At 39.9% G+C, this 26,647-nt stretch overlaps 3 protein-coding genes across 5 annotated transcripts in view; 1 reads left to right on the forward strand and 2 right to left on the reverse strand.

Moving 5' to 3' along the window:
* Positions 1 to 235: 235 nt before the first annotated feature.
* LOC120486139 (uncharacterized) overlaps positions 236 to 26,647 on the reverse strand; it is a 128,190-nt gene continuing 101,778 nt past the window's right edge. For both annotated transcript variants that reach the window (XM_089129153.1, XM_089129154.1), the window contains 4 exons: positions 7,866 to 8,090; positions 3,504 to 4,674; positions 902 to 998; positions 236 to 658 (listed from right to left, as the gene is read on the reverse strand). In XM_089129153.1, the coding sequence (XP_088985279.1) occupies positions 932 to 998; positions 3,504 to 4,674; positions 7,866 to 7,923 (1,296 nt within the window). In that variant the 5' untranslated portion in view covers positions 7,924 to 8,090 and the 3' untranslated portion in view covers positions 236 to 658; positions 902 to 931. The remainder of the gene's footprint in view (positions 659 to 901; positions 999 to 3,503; positions 4,675 to 7,865; positions 8,091 to 26,647) is intronic.
* Positions 9,677 to 17,468, reverse strand: LOC120479633 (uncharacterized). Of its 2 annotated transcripts, none has more exons than XR_016155275.1 (2): positions 9,950 to 17,468; positions 9,677 to 9,754 (listed from the first exon to the last, which is right to left on the reverse strand). XR_016155275.1 is itself a non-coding variant. In XM_039672312.2 (2 exons), exon 2 carries the CDS (start codon positions 16,403 to 16,405, stop codon positions 10,358 to 10,360), a length of 6,048 nt encoding a protein of 2,015 aa, XP_039528246.2. In that variant the 5' UTR covers positions 16,406 to 16,993; positions 17,189 to 17,468; the 3' UTR covers positions 9,677 to 10,357. The 2 variants fall into 2 exon arrangements, 1 of the variants encoding a protein (XP_039528246.2); XM_039672312.2 differs by having other exon boundaries at positions 9,677 to 16,993; positions 17,189 to 17,468.
* Positions 21,579 to 23,588, forward strand: LOC120484160 (uncharacterized). The gene has a single exon (XM_039679180.2). The coding sequence runs from the start codon at positions 21,630 to 21,632 to the stop codon at positions 23,586 to 23,588; it is 1,959 nt and encodes a 652-aa protein (XP_039535114.2). The 5' UTR covers positions 21,579 to 21,629.

Raw genomic sequence — 26,647 nt, forward strand, 5'->3', positions numbered from 1 at the left:
TTGATTAAAGTTCATAGTATTTGTTCTGACTTCATGAAGCCTTATGATGTGCCTGAAACATCAAACTGACTAGAACAAACTGTATATGAGATGTATATGATACTGGATATCAAGGGTGAAACTGTTATTAAAGTAGACAGACAGCGATTTCATTCAGTGTCAGTCATGTGTGGGTGAAATCTAATTTAGTTAGGCATTTAAAAGCCCTATTGAGAAAATTAAAACATGGAAAGTGGAAAAATGAGTAAATGGTTTAATCAAGCATTACTTAAATACAAACATTTAGTAAAAGTAAAAGAGACCGAAGCCATACAGCCAAAGCATCTCAAAAGAAGAAAAGTGTCCAGGTTCAAAGACACATGAAAGTATATCTTGCATTTACATGGGAGAGTGGAAGTGGAAGAGAAACTAGATTTTATCATGAAAATAGAGTTAAAAATGTAAATCAGATTCATGTCTCTCTTAAAAGGGTTATGGCCTTCTTCTCCAGTTATCACAGTTCACAGTTAAATGCTCTTTCTTCAGAATGAGAAGATCTGATTTCAGAGCGAAAGCCTGAGCCGCTTCTTCCCAGACTTGATTTACATTGGTTTTCCCGACACTCTTCTGGAGACAGATTTATATGCTTCTGTTTTTCCTTTGTTCACGTCCATCAGGTCTAAAAGAAACATTAAATAAAGTGAGATTTCAAATGAGAGACACATGTAAAATGAAAAGTGAATCCAAAAGTCAAGATCACTGATGAGTTCATCATAAAATCTGGTGCACAACTCAATTATAATCTATTTTAATGATGATTTGTGTTACAAGTCACTAGTTTGGTCATGAAACAATGTAAATCTGGTGAGCAGAAGCATGTTCTTCAGCAATATGAATGAATGAATGAAGAATAAACACCAACCTCTTGGTTCTTCAGTATCTTCAGTGTGTTTCATTCGGCAGGTTCTGGATCACTGTCGTTCTCTCTGTCCTCTCCTTCCGGATGCTTTCTGGTAGTTCTGCCAAAAATGATAATATGCATGATAAATATTTCAAGAACTAATAAATAACAAGAATAATAGTGACATTGATCTTGTGTTACCAACGGTTGCAAGGAACACACAATGAAGATGAAGACATCAAGGCTAGATTATTGGGTAACACTTTAGAATACGGTTCCTTCGTTAATGAATAACTACACAAGAACTAATGAGTAACACAATATTAACAATCTAGTAACTATTATTAACTAACAAGAATCTCTGATTAACGAACTAGTAAGTAATAGCGCACAGACGAAAGTGGTAGTTCACTATTAACTAATCAATAACTACTGTTTTTTTAATACTTCCCAGAGAACTACTGAAAACGTTTATTAATAATCTAGTAACTACTATTAACTAAAAGAAACTCTTATTAACGAATTAGTAAGTAATAGCTCACAGATGAAAGTGTTACTAGATACTTCTGTGGGAATTACTAATTATTTGGATTCGTATTATAAAGTGAAGATCATTGGAACTAACTAGTAATTACTCAAGTGTTATTACATGATCTAGTCATGATTTGTGCAAATGTTTGAGATTTTTTGGTGAACTTTAGTAACTTTTAGAAAATGTCTTTAGTAACACTTGAGTAATTACTAGTTACTTCCAATGATCTTCACTTTATAATACGAATCCAAATAATTAGTAATTCCCACAGAAGTATCTAGTAACACTTTCATCTGTGCGCTATTACTTACTAATTCGTTAATAAGAGTTTCTTTTAGTTAATAGTAGTTACTAGATTGTTAATAAACGTTTTCCAGTAGTTCTCTGGGAAGTATTAAAAAAATAGTAGTTATTGATTAGTTAATAGTGAACTACCACTTTCGTCTGTGCGCTATTACTTACTAGTTCGTTAATCAGAGATTCTTGTTTGTTAATAGTAGTTACTAGATTGTTAATATAGTGTTACTCATTAGTTCTTGTGTAGTTATTCATTAACGAAGGAACCGTATTCTAAAGTGTTACCGGTTATTGAAATGCTCCACTGGGGGGTTAATAAACAAACTCCAGCTAGTTCAAAATACAGCCGCTCGAGTTCTTACCAGAACGACCATATTAGCCCGGTTCTGTCAACCCTGCATTGGCTCCCGTATACATTTTTAAATATCGCTGATTACATACAAAGATCAGCGTTCTCACAGGTTGACGTTTTTTTTAAAGTTTGCATATAGAGAATGTAAGAGTTTTCTGTTAAAAAAAGTGTCGTGTTAGCGGCCACTAAGCTAATACCTAATGATCTCTGCGACGGAAGAGAATCATCTGGAACTTTAGCGGGAAAACAACTTTATTCTAGAGCGGCCATTAAAGGGTTAGTTCACCCAAAAATGAAAATTAAGTCATTAATTACTCACCCCCATGCTGTACCAACCCCGTAAGACCTTCGTTCATCTTCGGAACACAAATAAAGATATTTTTGATTGAATCTGAGGGCTGGATGACTCTTCCATAGACAGCCTGAGGGACTGCCTCTTGACGGCCCAGAAAGTCATTAAAAGAAAAGGTTTAAATATTCCATGTGCCTACAGTGGCTCAACTATAACTTTATCAAGCGACGAGACTACTTTTTGTGCGAAAAAAAAAACGTAAATAACGACTTTATTCGACTTTCCATTACTTCCTTATGGGCGCATGCACGAGAACTGAGACGAGACCGTTCTTCTTCGACTACTTTTTGTTACCGGCTGCTCACCGCTTAGGAGTTTTACCGCCCCCTACCGTATAAGATGACGTACTGATATAGCCGGAGGCGCAAAACGTTCTTTTTACAAGCAGTACGTCATCTTATACGGTAGGGGGCGGTAAAACTCCTAAGCGGTGAGCAGCCGGTAAAAGTAGTCGAAGAAGAACGGTCTCGTCTCAGTTCTCGCGCATGCGCCCATAAGGAAGTAATGGAAAGTCGAATAAAGTCGTTATTTACGTTTTTTTTTTTCGCACAAAAAGTAGTCTCGTCGCTTGATAAAGTTATAATTGAGCCGCTGTAGGCACATGGAATATTTAAACCTTTTCTTTAATGACTTTATGGGCCGTCAAGAGGCAGTCCCTCAGGCTGTCTATGGAAGAGTGATCCAGCCCTCAGATTCAATCAAAAATATCTTTATTTGTGTTCCGAAGATGAACGAAGGTCTTACGGGGTTGGTACAGCATGGGGGTGAGTAATTAATGACTTAATTTTCATTTTTGGCTGAACTAACCCTTTAAGCCAAAACAATCTGTTACTTTAATTTAGTTTGATCTATATTGTTAAAAGCACTATATAAATAACAAGATGCTTTCTCATAATAACGACTTAACATCTCATAATGAGAAATGATCTCATAATAATGATATATTATAACTCAAAATCTCATAATATGTTAAAAATTGAAACAGATGGCAAGCAACCACCAAGATGACCTGTTGCTCATCGTGGCTGTTAGGAAACTAAATTACACAGAAGAGACTTTAATGCTCAGCACATAAAGATGAACTACTTACTGTGATCGCGGACTCTGTTGATGTGGTTTCTCCACTGTATGGATCTTCATGTGTCGCTTCAAGTGAGTTTTAAAATAGAAAACCTTTCCACACTGATCACACGTGTTTGAGTTCTCGGCGCTGTGGATCTTCATATGTGTTTTCAGATGTGATGACTGACTGAATCTCTTGTCACAGTGTGAACACTTGTAAGGTTTTTCTCCAGTGTGGATCTTCTCATGTGTTTTCAGATGTGATGAGTGATTGAATCTCTTGTCACAGTGTGAACACATGTAAGGTTTTTCTCCAGTGTGGATCCTCTCATGCGCTTTTAGATCTGATGACCGACTGAATCCCTTGTCACAGTGTGAACACTTGTAATTTTTTTCTCCAGTGTGGATCCTCTGGTGCAGTTTTAATTGATCAGCTGTAGTAAAAGTCTTCTCACACTCAAAGCACATGTATTCTCTCACATCAGTGTGAAATTTCTGATGTACATGTAAATATTGCAGCAGTGAAAAACTCTTTCCACACACAGAACATGAATACGGCTTCTCCTCCGTATGAACTGTCAGGTGTTTCTTCAGGTTTGATGCATTAAGAAATGTTTTGTCGCACTGATCGCATGTGTACGGCTTCTCTCCGGTGTGGGTCCTCATGTGAATCTTAAGGTATGATGATTGACGGAAACACTTCCCACACTGATAGCATGCGTACGGCTTTTCTCCAGTGTGGATCCTCATGTGAACATTAAGACTTTCTTTTCGTGTGAAGCTCGACCCACACTGATCACATGTGTGCGGCTTCTTTCCAGCGTGGATCATCATGTGAACATTAAGATGTGAGTTTTGTGTGAAGCTCGACCCACACTGATCGCATGAGAATGGTTTCTCTCCAGTGTGGGTCATCATGTGAAGCTTAAGAGTTTTTTTGTGTGAGAATCTCTTTTCACACTGATCACATGTGAACGGCTTTTCTCCGGTGTGGATCCTCATGTGACCCTTAAGGTTTGCTAATTGTGTGAAACTCTTCCCACATAGATCGCATGAGAACGGTTTCTCTTTAGTGTGAACTCTCATGTGAACCTCAAGATGTTCTTTGCGTGTGAAACTTTTTCTTTTATTTAAAATTGTCTGTTTATTCTTTGAGCGACGCAAGTGTTCTTCACTCTCCTCGTTCTCGTCCATCAGGTCTGAAGTGGAAAAAATAATAACAATAATACAAAGAGAGAAAGAGAAAAAAAAATGAAGTGAAAGACATAAAAATGGACAACTGCTATTAAATATTACCATTTTACCGTTTTTTAAATATGAATTAACCCTCATGTGGTGTTCAAAAACCTAACACTTGTGGTGTTCCCGGTCAAAAATGACCGGTCTATAAAAAATAGCTTATAAATCACTCATTATACCATATTTTAACCCAATCTTGGGTTCAATCTTTTTGTCAACTTGTTCTCTTTCAATTAGGACTGGTTTTATATTTCTGTTTGCATCTGATTAATCGTGGGCCTCGTTTGTCTGAGAGTAGGCATCTCATTTTTTGAGTAAAAAATAAATAATTTATGAGTAAATTTGGAAATATGCAAAAAAAAAATTGAAAAAAATGGCTACTGTTCATCACACTAGTCTACTCTAATGTTTTACCAGGAATTTTGTTTTGAAACTTTTGTTTTGTAAAAAATATGGAACATAGTCACACTTGTGGTGTTCCCGGTCAAAAATGACCGGCCTATAAAAAATAGCTTATAAATCACTCATTATACCATATTTTCACCCAATCTTGGATTCAATCTTTTTGTCAACTTGTTCTCTTTCAATTAGGACTGGTTTTATATTTCTGTTTGCATCTGATTAATCGTGGGCCTCGTTTGTCTGAGAGTAGGCATCTCATTTTTTGAGTAAAAAATAAATAATTTATGAGTAAATTTGGAAATATGAAAAAAAAAAATTTGAAAAAAATGGCTACTGTTCATCACACTAGTCTACTCTAATTTTTTTACCAGGAATTTTGTTTTGAAACTTTTGTTTTGTAAAAAAATATGGAACATAGTCACACTTGTGGTGTTCCCGGTCAAAAATGACCTGCCTATAAAAAATAGCGTATAAATCACTCATTATACCATATTTTCACCCAATCTTGGATTCAATCTTTTTGTCAACTTGTTCTCTTTCAATTAGGACTGGTTTTATATTTCTGTTTGCATCTGATTAATCGTGGGCCTCGTTTGTCTGAGAGTAGGCATCTAATTTTTTGAGTAAAAAATAAATAATTTATGAGTAAATTTGGAAATATGAAAAAAAAAAATTGAAAAAAATGGCTACTGTTCATCACACTAGTCTACTCTAATGTTTTACCAGGAATTTTGTTTTGAAACTTTTGTTTTGTAAAAAATATGGAACATAGTCACACTTGTGGTGTTCCCGGTCAAAAATGACCGGCCTATAAAAAATAGCTTATAAATCACTCATTATACCATATTTTCACCCAATCTTGGATTCAATCTTTTTGTCAACTTGTTCTCTTTCAATTAGGACTGGTTTTATATTTCTGTTTGCATCTGATTAATCGTGGGCCTCGTTTGTCTGAGAGTAGGCATCTCATTTTTTGAGTAAAAAATAAATAATTTATGAGTAAATTTGGAAATATGAAAAAAAATTTTTTGAAAAAAATGGCTACTGTTCATCACACTAGTCTACTCTAATTTTTTTACCAGGAATTTTGTTTTGAAACTTTTGTTTTGTAAAAAATATGGAACATAGTCACACTTGTGGTGTTCCCGGTCAAAAATGACCTGCCTATAAAAAATAGCGTATAAATCACTCATTATACCATATTTTCACCCAATCTTGGATTCAATCTTTTTGTCAACTTGTTCTCTTTCAATTAGGACTGGTTTTATATTTCTGTTTGCATCTGATTAATCGTGGGCCTCGTTTGTCTGAGAGTAGGCATCTCATTTTTTGAGTAAAAAATAAATAATTTGAGTAAATTTGGAAATATGAAAAAAAAAATTGAAAAAAATGGCTACTGTTCATCACACTAGTCTACTCTAATGTTTTACCAGGAATTTTGTTTTGAAACTTTTGTTTTGTAAAAAATATGGAACATAGTCACACTTGTGGTGTTCCCGGTCAAAAATGACCGGCCTATAAAAAATAGCTTATAAATCACTCATTATACCATATTTTCACCCAATCTTGGATTCAATCTTTTTGTCAACTTGTTCTCTTTCAATTAGGACTGGTTTTATATTTCTGTTTGCATCTGATTAATCGTGTAACAAGGTAACAGTGTAACAAGGTAACAGAACTCCCACAAAAAAATACGAAAATGTTCAGAAAACAAATATAGTTATACCGCATGGGAACAAAGTCACTATGTTTCAGTCCAAAGCGATAACATTAACTAGTATTTTCAGGAAAAAGAAAATCTTTTCCGGGTCAAATTGACCCGAACACCACATGAGGGTTAAATAAAGTTAAATAAACACATTTCCTTGTCTTCCAGTTCAAATCCAGTTCCCGCTCTGCTTGCCACAGAAACAAGAACATAAACTTTTTGCAGTCAATTCGAGCAGATTGTATATTGTTATATTTTGTATTCATTATTATTTGTTATACATTGAATTTATCACAGTGTGACATATCACAACAGTGTCAGTAAAATAAATTCACAAGCTGAAAGTCTAGACTGATCCCCACGTTTAAACCTCCCCAGATTATATTAACATCTTCTATATAACCTATGAAACATATAAATGATTGGAGATAATGATCTCTGCGAGATAAGTTTTGTGTAAACGCACAGATAAAAACAGCGCAGTGCAAGTGTGTCATATAGCCTATGCTACATAAAATTATCAAGAAAACATAATTATAATTGTGTGTCTGGGACATGAATTTTTAATGGTGAGAAATCTAAATTCTATACAAATATAGATTAATCAGCCAATATATTATTATTATTATATTAAATATATTATATTAATATATTATTAAAGTATGATCAGTTATCGGTATCTGATAAAATTTCCATATAGGTGCATCCCTATGTATTGGTTATAATAAACAGTAACCAAAGTTACTGTAAGAAGAATAATCTTGGGTTGGGTATTTTTTATTTTTTTTATGAAATCAGTGCCAAATCGAATCTTTTTAATAGGCACCAGTGCCTGAACCGATTCTTTAAAAAAAAGGTTTGACTTGATGTTGACAATCAATATGAACATTTTTCAAACCTTGCGTTACTGACCAATTTGAAAACCAAAACTTTTGTACCCATTTCATAGATTAACTATTTTTCTAAATATGATGAAGGGCTTGAATGTTTCCAACATGAATGTTCTCCAGCATCATGAATGAATGAAGAATAAACACCAACCTCTTTGTTCTTCAGGATCTTCAGTGTGTTTCATTCTGCAGGGTTCTGGATCACTCATGTTCTCACTGTCCTCTTTAATAAACTCAGTCTTTGCTCAACTTCACTTGTAGATGATGGGAATATTCCAGCATTTATAGGAGAATCGAAGTGGGCGGAGCTTCGCTGGTGATATGACTGATGTGGGAGGGACTTCAATTTTGGTAAATTTTAGTGGGAGGAGCTGATCTGCCCAAATTAAAATATATCTGTTACTGAGTTTGTTTTATACTTACTGATAACAGAATATAAATAATGTAATGAAATTATTTCAAATATAAATAATGGTAAGAAAAACAGTTATACACAGGCCTAAAGAACTAACCACCAAATCCCCTCAGTCTGCCACCAATGAAATGAGCTTTAAGTGTCAATTTACAGGAGATCTGAAGACATCAGCATAATAAATGAGGTGAAAACAGGAGCTATTGTCATGAAATAAAGAGTGTTTTCAGCAGATCTGTTAATATTGATGATCCTCAGACTATCAACACTCATTCAACAAGCCATTCAGGATCATCAGTAGATCATCTCACTTTATTCTGAGTGTTTGCTGTTAGAAACACATTAATTTGAGTCAGGGTGACAAAAGCCTGTAAAAATGCTCTATTGAAAGATGATACTGTTATTGCTCACAATATGACATGGCTAAAACATCAATAATACAAAAACATGAATGACACAGTGGTAGCCTAAAGCCTAGTTCACACTACATGATTTTAAAATGTCGGGCTGAACTGTGCAGTTCACACTACATGACTTGCTCTCAGTGAAATCATGAGTGTTCAAGTTGTTTAGCTGTTCACACCACACAACACAACGTGGTTGATCCACAACAGGAGGTAACTCACTACACGAGTTGACAACGCACTACATAGAGATACAACCACGATCGGATGATACGAGCATATCATTTGTGACTCAATGAGAGCTGTTTCAGTACTATAGTACGGTCTAAATCCTGAAAATAATCAAACAAATAACGAGTTGACAACAACACGATTCTATCTGGTCTAGAAACCATGTTTTGTCACGAAAAACCACGCAATAAAACGAACCAGAAATGACGCGAAACTGCAGAGAAGAACACAACATACGAACATGGACGTCAGACAGAAACTAGTGCTGCACACTGTTTGCTCGACGATCTGCTCTGAGAAAAAAAATTTACCTGGTGTCCTCAACCCATGCGTTGCTATGATTGGCTGTACTCATGACATCACTGAGATTGAGTCGCGCGACTGCTCGAGATATCTAGCATGCTAGATATTTTTCTGAGCTCGGTGACCTGTCTGCGAGGTGTCTGCGAGCTGTCTTTGATGCGTTGTTGGCTCTTTCACACTAACGGATTGGCGAGCGTTAATCGTCCGCTAAGCGCCCGAGATTTGCACGCGATAACACCCTGACTTGTCGGCGACTCAATGATTTGCTAATCGGGCTTAAATCGGGCTTAAAATCACGTAGTGTGAACTAGGCTTAAATAACGACACCATACACATTGTTTTATGTGTTCGAACATGTTTTGTCTTATCTGAAAGCTTATAACCTGAACAGAATTGTAACTTAATAAAGATATTAAAGTGTACTAATGTACAATCTAGATACTGAAACATATGTTAAAGAACATTAATAACTTTAAAGGGGTCATACTTTTATTGGAGATAACTAGGGTTGGGTATCGGTTGGGTTTTATCCGATACCACCTAGGGCTGTGTATTGGCAAGAATCTGGCGATACGATACGCATCACGATTCATGGGTCACGATTCAATATTGTAGCTCCTCCAGTGACAGACATGAGGCAAGAGGTCTTGTTTAGAATACAGGGCTTTAATGCTGGTCAACCCGTGAGAACTGGTTGAAGATGAAGAAAGAAAATATAAACAAAAAAATAATGCTACATGCATGTCTCACAAATATTGTGTCATAATCAAGCCCATATACAGCTAACGTTAGACACCTTATATGTTATAACGTTACATCACAAAAATACACATGAAAACATATGTAAACACAAACACCATCACAGCAAAATGAACGGTAACAAACCTCATTGCTGCTTATCACATGGAGGTGCTAAAACATTCTTTCAGATCTTCTGTATCTTCTTTCTGCCTATTTTCTTGTAAACTTATGCACTTAAACACGATAACAGCGGACACATCAGTCTCTTTCGCGGTAATGTTTTTCTCAGTGCGTCGCTCAAAAGCGCCCGGCCGGAAACCTCCGGGCGGAACCAATAATTAGTTCCGTCTTGCTGTTAACATTAAATTCAGAAGAAACGAAAATAGTAAAAGTGCTAATACAGGAATAAATTGGCGACAGAGGCAGTTACACTCCCACCAAATCACAAGTGATTTCTTAAACTTGGAGACAAACATATTGCATGAATAAATAAAATTGAACTCTATCCTAATAAACAACTAATAAACTGTGTCTGTGTGTATGATTGAACCATCAGTCTGCTTCTATCAATGTAACTGTTTTCTGAATGGGTCTCTCCAGGTAAACAGGTTTGGAAGTACGCTTTCCTCTTCCATCCAGGGAGGAGTCACTGATAAGTAACTTGAGTCTCCTCACTCTTTCATCACTTCCAGGATACACCTCGATGACTCTTGCTAGCTTCCATTGGTTTCGCGGTGTGGCAACATCTTGCAACAGAACAATGTCACCGACCTTTGCATTTCTGCGATCTTTGGTCCACTTCTGTCTGTGTTGGAGATTTAAGAGGTACTCCTTTTTCCACCGTACCCAAAAGTTGTTGGTTAAGAGTTGAACTCTGCGCCATCTTTTGCGGAGGTAGAGATCTTCCTTGACAAACCTTCCAGGAGGTGGGAGAATGATTGTGGACTTCATGGTCAAGATATGGTTTGGTGTCAAGGGCTCTGGACTAGTAGAATCGTTCAGATGATCAGTGGTTAGAGGTCTGCTATTCACAACCGCCATGGCCTCATATAGAAATGTTCGTAGGGAAGAGGAGTCTAGTTGTCTGGACGACTGTTGTAGAATGGACGCCAGGACACTTCTGACAGTGCGTATCTGCCTTTCCCAGACACCACCCATATGACTTGAGGCCGGGGTGTTCATGATGAACTCGCAGCCCAAATCCTTGAGCTCCTCTTGATCCATCTGTTTCAATGCTTCAATGAACTCACGCCTTGCTCCGACAAAGTTTGTCCCTTGATCACACCTTATCTGCCTTACTGATCCCCGAATGGCGATGAACGAACGCAGAGCATTGATAAAGGCATCTGAGGTCAAGTCATCAAGTGCTTCAATGTGAACTCCTCTGGAACACATGCAGGTGAGCAACAGCCCATAACGCTTTAGCTCCTTTCTTCCTTCCTTAATGTGAAACGGTCCGAAGCAGTCCATTCCACAGTAAGTGAATGGTGCAGTTGTTTCCATCCGATCTTCTGGAAGGTCGGCCATCCTTTGTTGCTCTGTGCATCTTCGGAACTTTCTGCAACGTGTGCACTTGTGAATATGGGATGAAACAAGCTTGCTGCAACCCAGGATCCATATACCATTGGCTCGGAGTTCATTAATAGTCATTCCTCGACCTTGATGGTACACTCTTTCATGATAGTGCTTGATGAGCAATGCAGACACATGACTGTCTCTAGGAAGGATTGCTGGATGCCTCACATGTAGATGTAGGGCAGCATGAGGTAAGCGGCCTCCTACTCTCATTACACCTTGATCATCCAGGAATGGACATAGCTTGTGCAGCTGGCTGACTTTGTCTTTGAGCTTTGTCTCCTTATGATGTCTAAGGCATTGAATTTCTTGACAGAGAGTTGCTTCCTGCACCATCTTGATTATGGTCAGCTCCGCCTCTTTCCTTTCCTCCAAGCTTGAGGCATCACTGGATCTTGGCTTGAGACCTTTGATTTCCTTAGCAAGGCGCTTGAGTCTGGCAACAGCTTTCACCAATCTTGCCCAGTCTGAGAACTTGTGCAGACGCTCTAGGAGTGTTTTTGCTTCTTTTGCCTGAGTGTCATGAACCTGAGCTTTCTTGACCTCTGGGTCACTGCTCTCGATCTCTCCCACCATGATTTCTCCAGTTGGTAACTCTTTCTGCCAAAGAAACTCTGGACCTGTGAACCAGTTAGAAGCTGTGAGTTGTTTTGCCGTGACACCCCTTGAGGCGTGATCAGCTGGGTTATCTTCTGAAGCTACATATCTCCATTGTCCGGCATCTGTACTTAGTCTAATACGCTCAACTCGATTTGCTACATAAACATGAAATCTTCTGGCTTCATTACCGATGTACCCAAGTACCACCTTTGAATCAGTCCAGAAACATTCTTGTTGGCAGTCTATTTCTAGTTCTTTCTTAAGCATGTCACTGGTCCGGACTGCTACCACTGCTGCTGACAGCTCGAGTCTTGGTATAGTCATGACTTTAGTAGGAGCTACTCTTGACTTTCCCATGACTAAGGAGCAGTGGACTTCACCTGATGTACTGACTGCTCGTAAATACGAGCACTCTCCATAGCCTGACACGCTGGCGTCAGAGAAGTGGTGGAGCTCATAATGTTGGACCTTGAAGCTTGATGGCAGATAGTGTCTTTGGACTCTCACCTCAGCCAAGTTTTTTAGATCTTGCACCCAAGACTCCCACAGGGGTCTAAGGTCATCAGGCAAAGGATCATCCCAACTGAGCTTGTCACGACACATCTGCTGCAGGATCTTCTTTCCTACCAGGATGAAGGGTGCCACAAATCCAAGTGGGTCATACACAGAAGCAACTGTGGACAGGACCCCTCTGCGTGTAAGTGGATTTTCTTTGACAACCACTCTAAACTGCAGCTCATCAGAAGTTACACACCACTGTACCCCTAGTGCTCTTTCCATCAGTGGTTCTCCCAACATCATGGTCAAATCCTTGACAGCTTTAGCACACTCTTCCTCGGGAATTGCGTCTAAGACTTCTTTGCTGTTGGAGATGAACTTGTGCAGTCGAAGTTTTCCTGTGCGACACAGCTCTCTTGCTTCATTCACTAGTTGGATTGCTTGGTCTTCAGATTCTACACTTGTCAATCCATCGTCGACGTAGAAGTTCTTCTGGATGAACCTGATGGTTTCTTCTCTAAAACGTTCTTGTCCTTGAGCGGCAAGATGCTTTAGGCCATAGTTAGCACATCCAGGTGATGAAGCTGCACCGAACAAGTGGACCTTCATTCGATAAATGGAGGGCTGGGTTTTAAGATCTCCATCCTTCCACCACAAGAATCTGAGATAATCTTGGTCCTCTTGCTTAACATGGAACTGGTGGAACATCCGTTCTATGTCACACATAACTGCCACACGACCCTTTCTGAACCGACACAAAACTCCCACCAAGGTGTTGGTTAACTCTGGGCCAGTCAGGAGATGGTCATTCAGGGATGTCCCTTGAAACCTAACGGAGCAGTCAAAAACGACACGGATTTTACCAGGCTTTTGGGGATGATACACCCCATGGTGAGGAATGTACCACGCTGGAGTCTTGCTGATATCCTCTTCAGGGACAAGCTCAGCATCTCCACGAGCTATTGTCTCCTCCATGAAGGCCTTATAGTCTTTATAGTACTGCTCATTTCCCTTTAACCTTTTCTCCAGACATCTGAGACGGTGAATGCCACATATCTTGTTGTCTGGTAAGTTTGGTCTTTCTTTCTTGAAGGGAAGTGGCATTTCATAGTGCCCGTCCTCCTTGAGTCTGATGCCGCTTTTCATGATTGACATGAACTGAAGATCCTCTTGAGAAAGGTGTTCGTCTTCCGAAGCCCTTTCTACGAAATCAGATTCCAACACCTTGATGACATCTGTAGGAAGGATTACTTCCTTGATCTGTGTTCTACAGACATAGTGCACTTCGCTTGGGAGATTTGGAAGAACTGATATCACTTGCTTCACAATGACCTGATGACTTGTTCCAAAGGCATCTCCAAAGTCAAGACATGGGTTGCCATAACCAACTATACTCCAACCCAAGTCTGTTCTCTGAGCAAAGGGCTCACTTTCTTCTCCAGCAACCACTTGTCTTGGTACAAGAGCTTGAGGGCAGTTGTAGCCAATTAGTAGGCCGATGTCACAGCTCTGTAGAGGAGCAATTTCATCTGCAATGTGCTCAAGGTGAGACCATGACTTGGCAGTCTCTGGTGTGGGAATGTGATCTCTGTTTGCAGGGATGAATTCTCTTGAGTAAGTTACTGGCAGAGAGATTACCTTATCTGAGTAGAATCCTCTTATTTGTAGACCAGTCAGCTTTGTGCTAGGCACCACTGTATTTCTTGAAGTCATTGTGGAGAGCTTTAACTGGACTGGTTCAATTTTAGTGTGAAGCACCTTAACTGTCTCTTCAAGGATGAAGGTTGTGTCACTCTGAGTATCGAGGAGAGCGTACACAAGAACTTCATGACTTGGCTTACTTGTAGTTGACAGCCACACAGGAATGACTGAGGATGTATGGGTACTTTTAACGTTCTGGATAACTCTGTTAGACGTTACCTCGCGTGGTGTTCTTGTCATCTTTTCTTGTGAGCGATCTGTTGTTCCTTCTCTTGACTTGTCATGCTCCATTTCCCTACCAGTCCTTGTTGACATTCCTCTTTCTTTGCTGCGATTATCGTGTAAGCAGGTTGGATGTCCTTTCTCACAGGTATCGCAGATCTTCCTACTTTCACACTCTTTTGAGCGATGGCCAGGCTTCAGACAGCCAAAGCACAACTTCATCCCTTGAACAAACTTGATTCGCTCAGAGATGGTCTTATCCATAAACTTCCAACACTTGTGTAGACTGTGTCCTGACTTCTCACAAAAGAAACAGCTTGTGGAGGAAGCCCTTTCATCTGAGTTAGTTGCTAGTACTTTAGCTCCTACAGCTCTGTTCTTTAAAACCTTGATCTGCTTATCTTCAGCAGGTTTCAGAGCATGGAAAGATGTTATTGGGTTATTTGCAATCTTAGCTTCACGTGTGAGAAACTCTACAAATTGCTGGAAGTTTGGAAATGTGTGACTTTCTTCCTCCACTTCTATTACCTTTCTGTTCCATCTCGAGGTCAGCCAGTCTGGAAGTTTTGCAAGTAACTTCTGGTTCTCATTGCAGTCATTGAGTACATTGAGGCCTGTGATCTGAGTCATAGCAGCCTCACAGCTCCGAAGGAAATCAACAAACTCTTGAAGTTCAATACTGCATTTGGAGCTTATCTTGGGCCATCCCTCCAGCTTGTCTCTGAAGGCTTTGGCTATGAGGAAAGGATTCCCATATCTTTCTTCGAGGATCCTCCAAGCTGCATGATAGGCTGACTCTGAACCAAGCAGGAAGTAGCTCTCTATAGCCTTTTTAGCAGGTCCACCCACATACTTTCGCAAGTAATATATCTTTTCTTCAGTTGGAATGTTTTTCCGATCAATGAGTGTCTGAAACGAAACCTTCCAGTCATTGAATCTGAGTGGGTCGCCACTGAATATTGTTGGTTCAGGTATAGGAAGACGACCTGCACTGATGGACTCTGCAAGTGCTCTCACAAGAGCTGCTGTACTTTCATCTTGCTTTGAGTGTGCCCAGTCTTGTGGTGAGGAATGGTGCTGCAACGGATTATTTTCATGTTTCGCTTCTTCCCTTCCCTTAATACAGACACTGTGATGGAGTAGACTGCTTATTTCTTCATCTGAGCACTCACTCTGATCATACACTCGCTGACGTGCCTTAGCAGCTTTTAACTTTTTAATTGTCTCTAGTCGCTCCAGTTGTCTGCGCTTTGCATCTAGCACCTTTTGTCTCTCTGCAGCTTCAGCTTCAAGCCTTTCCAATTCCTCAATGCAACACTCTTGTTCTAGTAGTACTTCTAGAGTAGCTTCATTGGCAGCAACTTCAGCAGCGGCATCTTGTCTGCTTGCAGAAATCCGACTTGAATGTCTGGAGCTGCCTTGAGCATGAGAGGACTTAGTGAATTGGGATTTGACACTTATCTTGTCTGAGGCTGCAGACTTGAATATAGACGATGTCGCCCTGTGGCCTTGTTCTTCATTTCCTTCACCGTTATCTGCTGTCTCCAAACGATCCTTTGCGTTTTGGATGATCTTCCTGGTTACTGCATCACAGGTGTCAATTCTGCGACGTGTGTCTTGGTCAGGGTTGTCTATGTGCCTCAACTCTTCATAAGCAGTGTTCAGATTCTTTGAGGCCATGCTTACTTTGCTGATGTATTCATGTAGCAGGTTTTTAGAGCATTGTCCACTCAGGGCTTGCTTGGCGTCCTTAGCGATAGCCTTCCACTCCTCATAACTCACAGAGAAACGGTGAGCAAATCTTCTTATTTGCTCACTGTACAGCTCTTGGCCCTTTTCCGTTAATTTTCGGACTCTTTGGCTCCTTCGTGGTTCTTGTGAGGAAGTGTGGTCATCAGCTCTTGTGCCTTTAGTGGCTTGTAGTTGCATGTCTATGCACTGTTGCTCTATATTTTTTCCTGCACTAACCTGCTTTCTGCTAGATGTATGACTAGGCTCTGACATTGTTACTTGGTGTACTTAATTTTGGGTTAAATGTAATTTGGCAAAAAGCTAAGTGATTCACTTCTCTTTAGCTATTCACATTTCTAAACTTTCTACTACTGGTATTAGTTTTTAGAATTTTTTTTTTTTTTTTTTTTAGATCTATTTCACACAAATCTATATCTTGTTATTCTACAAAATGCAAAATTCAGTCTTTTGTGCAGAATATTTTCATTTCAAGTCTCTTAATTGCAGCTTAGTTAACACTTAAACATGCACGCAATTATACCGTATGAATATGACGGCAAAAAAGGGATGTGTCACAGTCTCTTGTGGGAAATATTTAAGCTTCTTAACTTCATCCGGATTCGTGGAAAGGCACCTGGATTCTTCTGTGGATGCTGCGGATGCGTAAATGTCAGGGGCAGATGCACGGTCTTGGATGTAGAGATGTCCCTTCTTGTCCATGGATTACGGCTCTTTGGTACTGTCTTCCTCATCTACTCATGCAGAGCAGTTGAGTTCTCACTGTAGCTCCTCCAGTGACAGACATGAGGCAAGAGGTCTTGTTTAGAATACAGGGCTTTAATGCTGGTCAACCCGTGAGAACTGGTTGAAGATGAAGAAAGAAAATATAAACAAAAAAATAATGCTACATGCATGTCTCACAAATATTGTGTCATAATCAAGCCCATATACAGCTAACGTTAGACACCTTATATGTTATAACGTTACATCACAAAAATACACATGAAAACATATGTAAACACAAACACCATCACAGCAAAATGAACGGTAACAAACCTCATTGCTGCTTATCACATGGAGGTGCTAAAACATTCTTTCAGATCTTCTGTATCTTCTTTCTGCCTATTTTCTTGTAAACTTATGCACTTAAACACGATAACAGCGGACACATCAGTCTCTTTCGCGGTAATGTTTTTCTCAGTGCGTCGCTCAAAAGCGCCCGGCCGGAAACCTCCGGGCGGAACCAATAATTAGTTCCGTCTTGCTGTTAACATTAAATTCAGAAGAAACGAAAATAGTAAAAGTGCTAATACAGGAATAAATTGGCGACAGAGGCAGTTACAAATATATTGCAATATATTCCGATACTGTCCATAAGGCGATATATTGGGATTTTTTTTTTTTAAGTAGGACTATAATTTTAGAAAAAGTAATATTTAAAAAACAAAACAAAAAAAACATGATGTGAATTAAAGTCAAACAAGTTTACTGAAACAATTCAGTACTCAGAAAATCAAACTACCAGTTTGGGATTGTGGTTCACAGGTTCATTAAAAAAACTTTGGTTAAATGTGTTTTTAGAAGTTGGTCATAAACTTTAGGGGGTCGCACACTGGACGACGTGCACTTTCTCATCAGTGTTTGGCCAGCAATATTGCTGTTTAATGAAGATAATGTCAGTTCTATGTTATGATTGTACTGTACAATTAAATACAATCGTTGCTGAGTCTGCAGTCTGAAAACTTTACCTCAGAGCAATCATTCAGTTAACGCCTTAACTGAATGAATTGAGAATCTCACCTGAAATATCCAATAACATCAGCAATTGTCATTCAAGCAGCATACATTAGCAACGATTTGAGACAAAAATAATTTAAATTTTATATAAAACTATGTAAATGGCGCTCTGTGGCGCAGCAGGATTTTGAACACGGTCCTGAGCCGTTGCTGGGCGCCGCGGACAGTCACAGACGCCAAAGTGTGTGTACACTCACTCATAGAGAATAATGTGTTCGAATTTTAAAGATGTGGCGCTGAGCTTCTCGTCTGGTGTGCGACGCTCTTACAGACTCTCCGCCGAAACCCCCGTTTCACTGTGCTCACGCGACGGTCCTGCTTGACACTTAAGGCCAATTTATACTTCTGCGTAGGGTGCGCGCAGTAGGTACGGCGTAGCATACGCACAAACGCGTCCCATACCGCGTACCCTTCCGCGTTGCCTGACGCGCACCTCTTCAAAAATGTAACTACACGTCGCGACGACGCGGACCGCAAGATCGGTGATTGGTCGGCTTGGTAGCGTCGTATTTCCTCATACGCATTTCCGCACGTACCTTCTCACGCATTTCCACACGTACCATCTCGTCCGACGTCTGCTCTCATTTCTGCCTTTCAGTTTTAGTAATTTCACTAAAATGAACTGTTTTTTCACCCCAATAAGCTCCAACTCCAACATGATCCGCTCTCTTTCAGTCGCTATTGCTTGTAGTAACCTAGCCGCGAGGAATCTAAACACAGTGGAACATTAAAACCCTCCGCCGCCTCCTAGCGTTTCGGAGCAGTACTGCAGAGCAACCAAGACCTGAACGCAGAAGTATAAATGCTCACAACGGCGTCGCCTACGTGCGAAGCCAACGCCGTACACTACGGCGTACCCTCGACGCAGAAGTATAAATTGGCCTTTATGCGCGGCTACTGCTCGCGGTGTGAATGAACGCACTCATTGATTAACATGCACGACGAAAAAATACCCCGTTGCTCACGCGCCGAACTTGTAAAGACACAGTTCACAACTGCATGGTTCCTGTCGATATCGTTAGTGCCCTCTTTATGATTCCACACTTCCAAACGAAATAGAGCGGGAGCCGGTCTTTACACAAGGTTCAGCCATATGTTGTTTCTAGCAAAACGTTAGGCTAGTGGTGCGTCTATGCATTAAAAATTTAAAAAAAAAAAAATAAAAAAAAAATCGATATTTCGTTTATGAAAATCGATACAGTATTGCAAAATAAAATATCGCGATACTCAAGTGTATCGATTTTTTCTTACACCCCTAATACCACCGCAGCGGCGTCTTGTACATTTTAATCACAATTTATGGTTAGGCTAAAGCTAATCCTCTGGGGCCGACAAACGTGCCGGCGAATTTGCTGGATTTTTTTCACATAGCTGCCTACAGAGTGCGCGCTATTGACATCAACTCGACAGAACTCATCAGATGCCGGTCGCGATGCGGGAGTCAAGACCGCAGTTTGAGCCAGCGGCTAGAATTGATATCGCTCTCCCCAAAGCTACCTGCGTCACTCCAGTCTCTCTCAATAGAGAGCTTAAGTCCCTCCCCTTCCGGTCGACCACCCTGGGACCTTATTTCGGAAAAATATTGAATGGTAGTCAATGGCGAGAGACGACAAATATTTTGATCTCGTTTGAATTGTGCCCTGAATTACACATATGATGTTTGTCAATTTAAAAGATACATTTTAAAGTAAAGAAAGTCGCAGTTTGATGTAAAACCGTTGAGGTTTAAGACTGTGAAAATACGTCATTACAAAGACTACAAACCCCAAAGGCGCACATTTTCTCTCAATGAATGAAGCTAACTTTACTGATGCTATTGTCTGTCATTGTTTCTACAGTCTAACGTTATAATCGTGTTTATAAACGAGTGTTTTGTACCAGACCGCACACACACGAGCAGCGGATCTCGTTTCGCTTCCCGGGAGATGTAGTTTATTGAGCGATTTTCACATAAAACTAAATGTTACTCTTCTGTTTTATGACAAACTGCGACGTTTTTGACTTTCAGAATTATCTTTTAAATTGACAAACATCATATGTGTAATTGAGGGCACAATTCAGACGGAATAAAAAGATAAGTTGTCTCTCTCCATTGACAACCATTCATATTTTTTACGAAACAAGGTCCCATGAGCGGAGGGAGGGGCGGGACATAGGCTCTCTATTGACAGCTGCTGTCAGACAGCTGACCCCCCCCCCCCCCCCCCACTCAGCCCCGCCCTCGGCTCCTCCCCTCTATCTCCGCTGGGGTCTGCCCACTTTTTCAGCATTTTTCAAATATTGCCAGTGTGTGGAGTCAGGCTCTGACCAGGGGTTTAGTTACTCTTTAAAGAGGAGATTGAGGAGAACTCGAGTGAAACAGCAGAACCCGGGAGAATAAAACACGAGGAACAAGCAGGTTGGTGTCTATTTTTCTTTAATGACTGTTGTGGTACATTAAGATAACACAGATTTAGACACGAGGTATCCGCTGAAAAAGAACCATGTTGTATTACTAACACTTTAACAGTTGAGTAAAGACATTCACAAACGAACTAAACACTTTTGAATCGTAGTACTACTGTAGATAACTTCAGTCACGCACTTTAGTGTCACCAAATTCAGTTTATACATGAAGATTGAAAATCTCTTCACTTAATGTTGTACTATTATTACCTTTTTATTAATATTCAATATCAGAAGTATTATATATCTGTTTTATTACTTTTTGTTTACATTCATAATCATTTGTAATCATTGCATTTTGTGAATTATACTGTTTTGAAGATGTGGGAGAGAGAGAGACTTTAGGAGACTTTGTGATAAGTTAGACTGCAGGAGAAAATGTATGTTGGAGTGAGACTGAAAGTATGCAGTGTTTAGTTTCCCCCGGGATTGGATATACATTCCATTCTTGATGGGAACCACATGTTTTTGTGCTAATGTATGTGTTACTATGGTGATGCAGTTTTTTCCTTGGTCAGTAGTAGAAAATCTGAGCCCTTTTGTCTGAAAAGCAGGAAGAGATGACAACGATGCAGAATGAAGACCTCTGTTTGTCTATAGTCTCTTCCACCTTCTAAAAATTATAAATAAATAAATACGAGAGATCTCTTGGCAAAATCACTGTCTTTTCATGAAATTAATCAACAACGAGGGGAAAGCAGAATTTTTAAATCTACAATACACCACTGCTGTCTTGATGGTTATACAACATTTATTTTGGTAACTTATACAAGTGTTTTTGCATAATGTTATGATTTTTATTCATGGAAAATATTCAATAACTTCACTGTAATGCACTGTATTGTTGCTCCATGATGCGATTCAGTTCACACATCACTGCTGTCCTGCTTATACTACAACACTTATTTAGGGAAAAATAAATAAATAATTGTATATACAATTGTAAATGTATCATTTTGATGATTTTTATTAAGAACAATAACAAAATTCTCCGGACGGGCAAAGCAGAGAATGTTATTGATCCTGTGATCTTTTGTACTTCTCATGTCACCATTCACTAACGCGTCATTGTTTATGATTATGATTTGTGTATTGCTGCACATTCATGGAAAGATACTTATTTGATAAAAAAAAATGTGTAGTATTTTATAGCAGTTGACTATTACATCAGAGCTCACTTGTATGTCCTTTCACTTCATATTTCTCTATTTGAATTATTTTGATCTACTAAAAATTAAATTCATATTTTTCTTTCATGTCAGACCTGATGGAAGAGCGCGAGGAGAGAGAAGAACTGAGAGAGGTGAAGGAGGAGAGAGAAGAACTGAGAGAAGTGAAGGAGGAGAGAGAAGATCTGAGAGAAGTGAAGGAGGAGAGAGAAGAACTGAGTGAAGTGAAGGAGGAGAGAGAAGAACTGAGTGAAGAGGAGGAGGAACATCATGTTCAACTTGGAGGAAAACCTTTGAGTCGCTCAAAGACTAAAAAAAAATTTTTAAAGAAAAGAAGAGCCAAGAAATCTTTCACCTGCACTCAGTGTGGAAAGAGTCTCACAACCAAATATAGTCTAGAGATTCATATGAGGATCCACACCGGAGAGAAGCCGTTCTCATGTGATCAGTGTGAAAAAAGATTCTCAAACAAACAAAATCTTAGGCTTCACATGAGAATCCACACTGGAGAGAAGCCGTTCACATGTGATCAATGTGGGAAGAGTTTCGCACAAAAACCATGTCTTGATATTCACATGAGAGTTCATACTGGAGAGAAGCAGTATATGTGTAATTGGTGTGAAAAGAGATTCGCTCACAAACAAAATCTTAATTATCACATGAAGACCCACACCGGAGAGAAGCCGTTCTCATGTGATCACTGCGGCAAAACATTTTTTGAGTCATCAGAGCTGAAGACACACCTGAGAGTTCATACGAAGGAGAAGCCGTATTCATGTTCTGTGTGTGGAAAGAGTTTTTCACTGCTGCAAAGTTTACATAGACATGAGAAAATACACACTGGTGTGAGAGAGTACATGTGCTTTGAGTGTGAGAAGACTTTTATTACAAGCAGCGATTTAAAACAGCACCAGAGGGTCCACACTGGAGAAAAACCTTACAAGTGTTCACACTGCGACAAGAGATTCAGTCAGTCATCAACTCTGAAAACACATGAGAAGATCCACACTGGAGAAAAAACTTACAAGTGTTCACAGTGCGACAAGAGATTCAGTCAGTCATCAACTCTGAAAACACATGAGAAGATCCACACTGGAGAGAAGCCGTTCTCATGTGATCACTGTGGCAAAACATTTTTTGAGTCATCAGACCTGAAGACACATCTGAGAGTTCATACGAAGGAGAAGCCGTATTCATGTTCTGTGTGTGGAAAGAGTTTTTCACTGCTGCAAAGTTTACATAGACATGAGAAAATACACACTGGTGTGAGAGAGTTCATGTGCTTTGAGTGTGAGAAGACTTTTATTACAGCTGAACATTTAAAACGGCACCAGAGGAGCCACACTGGAGAAAAACCTTACAAGTGTTCACACTGCGACAAGAGATTCAGACTGTCATCAACTCTGAAAACACATGAGAAGATCCACACTGGAGAAAAACCTTACAAGTGTTCACACTGTGACAAGAGATTCAATCTGTCTGGAAATCTGAAAGCGCATGAGAAGATCCACACTGGAGAAAAACCTTACAAGTGTTCACACTGTGACAAGAGATTCAGTCAGTCATCAACTCTGAAAACACATGAGAAGATCCACACTGGAGAAAAACCTTACAAGTGTTCACACTGTGACAAGAGATTCAGTCAGTCATCAACTCTGAAAACACATGAGAAGATCCACACTGGAGAAAAACCTTACAAGTGTTCACACTGTGACAAGAGATTCAATCTGTCTGGAAATCTGAAAGCGCATGAGAAGATCCACACTGGAGAAAAACCTTACAAGTGTTCACACTGTGACAAGAGATTCAGTCATTCATCAACTCTGAAAACACATGAGAAGATCCACACTGGAGAAAAACCTTACAAGTGTTCACACTGTGACAAGAGATTCAGTCAGTCAGGACATCTGAAAGCGCATGAGATGATCCACACTGGAGAGAAGCCGCACACGTGTGATCAGTGTGGAAAGAGTTTCTCTATTAAAAGTCAGCTGAAGATACACATGAAGATCCACACCAGTGATGCGCGGGTTGATCCAAAATGAGCGGTCACCCGCGGTTACGAGTCATCCAAAAATATTTTTAATGATATTCGGGTCGCGGTCGGTCGGGTCGTTTGAAATAAGATGCCAATTAAACCTTTGTATTTATATAGTAGGCTACAAGAAACAATTTTCTATGAAATATACAACCCTACACTTTATTGGCTGAATAACTGGCACGAATATGACACACAAGCTCAGTCAGTTCTCGGTTCTGTACTGGTGATCCGAGACCGTACCTGTGCGTTCGGTAGTACGCGGATGCAGTGGCACCAACATGTCTCAGTCAGTGATGGAGTACTCGAGTGCTGGACTCGGACTCGAGACTCTCTGGACTTGTGACTCGACTTGGACTCTTCTTTGGTGACTCGGACTTGGACTCGAGACTCGACTCGGACTCGACAGTTGGTGACTCGACTACAACACTGGTCTCAGTTCAGTGAACTGTTGGAGTTACTGGAGTAAAATATAATTCAGGATATTGGTTTATTTCGATTCGGAGGGACTGTCAGGCATGTCTGAAAGTGAGTAACTTAAGTAACTTACGCAAGACGCGAACAGTTTCGAACGATTCAGTTCGATTTGGTGTACTGGTTCAACCGGTTCACTAAAAAGAACTGGTTCAAAAGAACGATTCGTTCACGAACCGGCCATGTCTATGATCACTACAGTCTGCAGAGAGATGGAGGCGGCAAGAGAAAAGGTGAAGACTGGGGAGTGGAAACTCCGCAAATACACAAACAGAAAGAGTAAAAGTGTGGGAGACATTTGCCGAAATAATGAAAGATGATGACCAAAGTGCTGGCTATGTTATGTGTACGTCTTCTTGCGATGCTGTGTTGTTATACGTCTATGGCCCAATGACGCTACGATGAGCATTTACTACTTTTAAAAAATGCGGTCAGGAAGCGGGTCGGGTACAATATTTTCTTACTTTTTTTGCGGTCTGAGTTGTTAGTTGAAAGCGTCGGTCGGGTGCGGGTTGTTTATACATTGACCCGCGCATCACTGATCCACACAGTGGAGAAACCGCCTAGTGGAGAAACCAATTAGTTTCCTGACAGCCATGATGAGGGGCAGGACAGATTGTATGGGTGGGTGTTGTGACAATTTTATTTTGTGATCTTGAAGACTTCTACGAACTACTCATCAAGTGAATCATCAAGATTGTCTTATTTTATGTCTTTATAAAAGCGATTTTTGTCTTTGTCTTAGCGATAGATAATGATTAAGTGCTTGTGTTATAGATTAGCGGAGTGCGATATTGAAAAAAATTAAATAAAATTGCAAGCTTATCATGAAAATCATGAAATTTGTGTCAAGCACTTAAAATAACAGTAGTCTACCCGTCATGTAAACATAACATATTGCCTTTAAATTAATGAAGCTCTGTTTAGTTTCCACTTGTTTTGACAACCACAATGAAAGCTTTAGCATAAGTTCTGCCAGGAAGACTTAATTACCACGTCACTTATTACCTTCAGGTTATCCAATCCCGTTCTTATTCTGGTCGTATAAAAGATCGGTACTTGCACATATTTCAGTTCGCAGATGCCGACGCGACAACAACCTCCACCCTCCCGACCACCACCAGGAGGGTCCCGTCTATACTTCCCTTGGGGTCGGCTACGCCCGCCTTCGTCTTCAGGCAAGAAATGCTGATCCGCTACCCTCGGATTACGATCTATGGACGAGGCCTACGCCAAAGAACTTTGCAAATAATTGCCTGCTGGGCTGTCAATAAATGGATGCTTTGTTACATCATTTTATCTCCCGAGTCTTTCTGGTAGAAATATTGTGATGAAAGGCTTTTCCTTGCTAGTTGGTTATGGGAATTAACAGATTCATTTACAAAATTGCAAGTAAGACTACGGGCTCTATCTTGCACCCGGCGCAAATGACTTTACACACTAACGCACGTCTCATTCTTATTTTGCACGCGCGCAAAGCGGGCTTTTTTTCTCCGCAGACGCACGTCGATAAACTAGGGAATGAACTTGCGCTCCCTGGGCGGATCGGCGCAAAAAGGAGGCGTGTTTCGGCGCAAACATTCCCTGGTGCTATTTTACACTTCCAGAAAACAATTGCGCCACTGACCAGAAAAAAAACTGGTCTAAGTCAGTTGCGCGTTGTTCATAATGCTATTTTAAGCGCGCATGCTTGCCCATAATGTAGCGGGTGAACAACGCGCATACACTTTGATTCTCTCATCAACACAGATGCAGCAGTTTTTATTTTTGCAAATCATACATTATAACAAGGGAAAATATGAACACATGAGGGAAATCATTATGGTTTACATGAAGATGAAAAAAACTAATTACCCAATTTTTTTAAGGCTAATTGTAGAACTGTAGGATCAGACCTGTTTGCCCAATAGTGGCAAGAAAAACATACGTACAGTATATAATGTTTAACCCATGCTGATGTCCGAGAGTTTCTCCCATCCCCATACAACATCACTTCTCTGTGTTTCACTGTCCTGACAAGAACGTCGGTCTCATCGGCTGTGAACGTTCCTGGCAAACTCGCCGTTATAATAACAATCTGCCATGCAACATGCGCACCTCCTCTTAAAGGGTATGTTGGATGGCTGCTGTCAGACAGTCACTGCGGGTCTAAGGTGCAGACCCACCCCCCCTCTCAGCCCCGCCCTCGGCTCCTCCCCTCTATCTCCGCTGGGGTCTGCCCACTTTTTCAGCATTTTTCAAATATTGCCAGTGTGTGGAGTCAGGCTTTGACCAGGGGTTTAGTTGCTCTTTAAAGAGGAGATTGAGGAGAACTCGAGTGAAGCAGCAGATCCCGGGAGAATAAAACACGAGGAACAAGCAGGTTGGTGTCTATTTCTCTTTAATGACTGTTGTGGTACATTAAGATAACACAGATTTAGACACGAGATATCAGCTGAAAAAGTAGGCTACTAGAACCATGTTGTATTAAACACTTTAACAGTTGAGTAAAGTTAATATTAATATTCATTATGTATCTGTTTTATTACTTTTTGTGAATACATAATCATTTGAAATCATTGCATTTTTTGAATTATAATGTTTTAAAGATGT

Source organism: Pimephales promelas, chromosome 3, assembly GCF_988280905.1.
Source record: "Pimephales promelas chromosome 3, fPimPro1.hap1.1, whole genome shotgun sequence".
In the NCBI taxonomy this organism is placed as follows: domain Eukaryota; kingdom Metazoa; phylum Chordata; class Actinopteri; order Cypriniformes; family Leuciscidae; genus Pimephales; species Pimephales promelas.

Coding starts and splice junctions, on each gene's coding strand:
- LOC120479633 (XM_039672312.2), bottom strand. CDS start 16,405: ATGTCAGAGCCTAGTCATACATCTAGCAGAAAGCAGGTTAGTGCAGGA.
- LOC120484160 (XM_039679180.2), top strand. CDS start 21,630: ATGTCAGACCTGATGGAAGAGCGCGAGGAGAGAGAAGAACTGAGAGAG.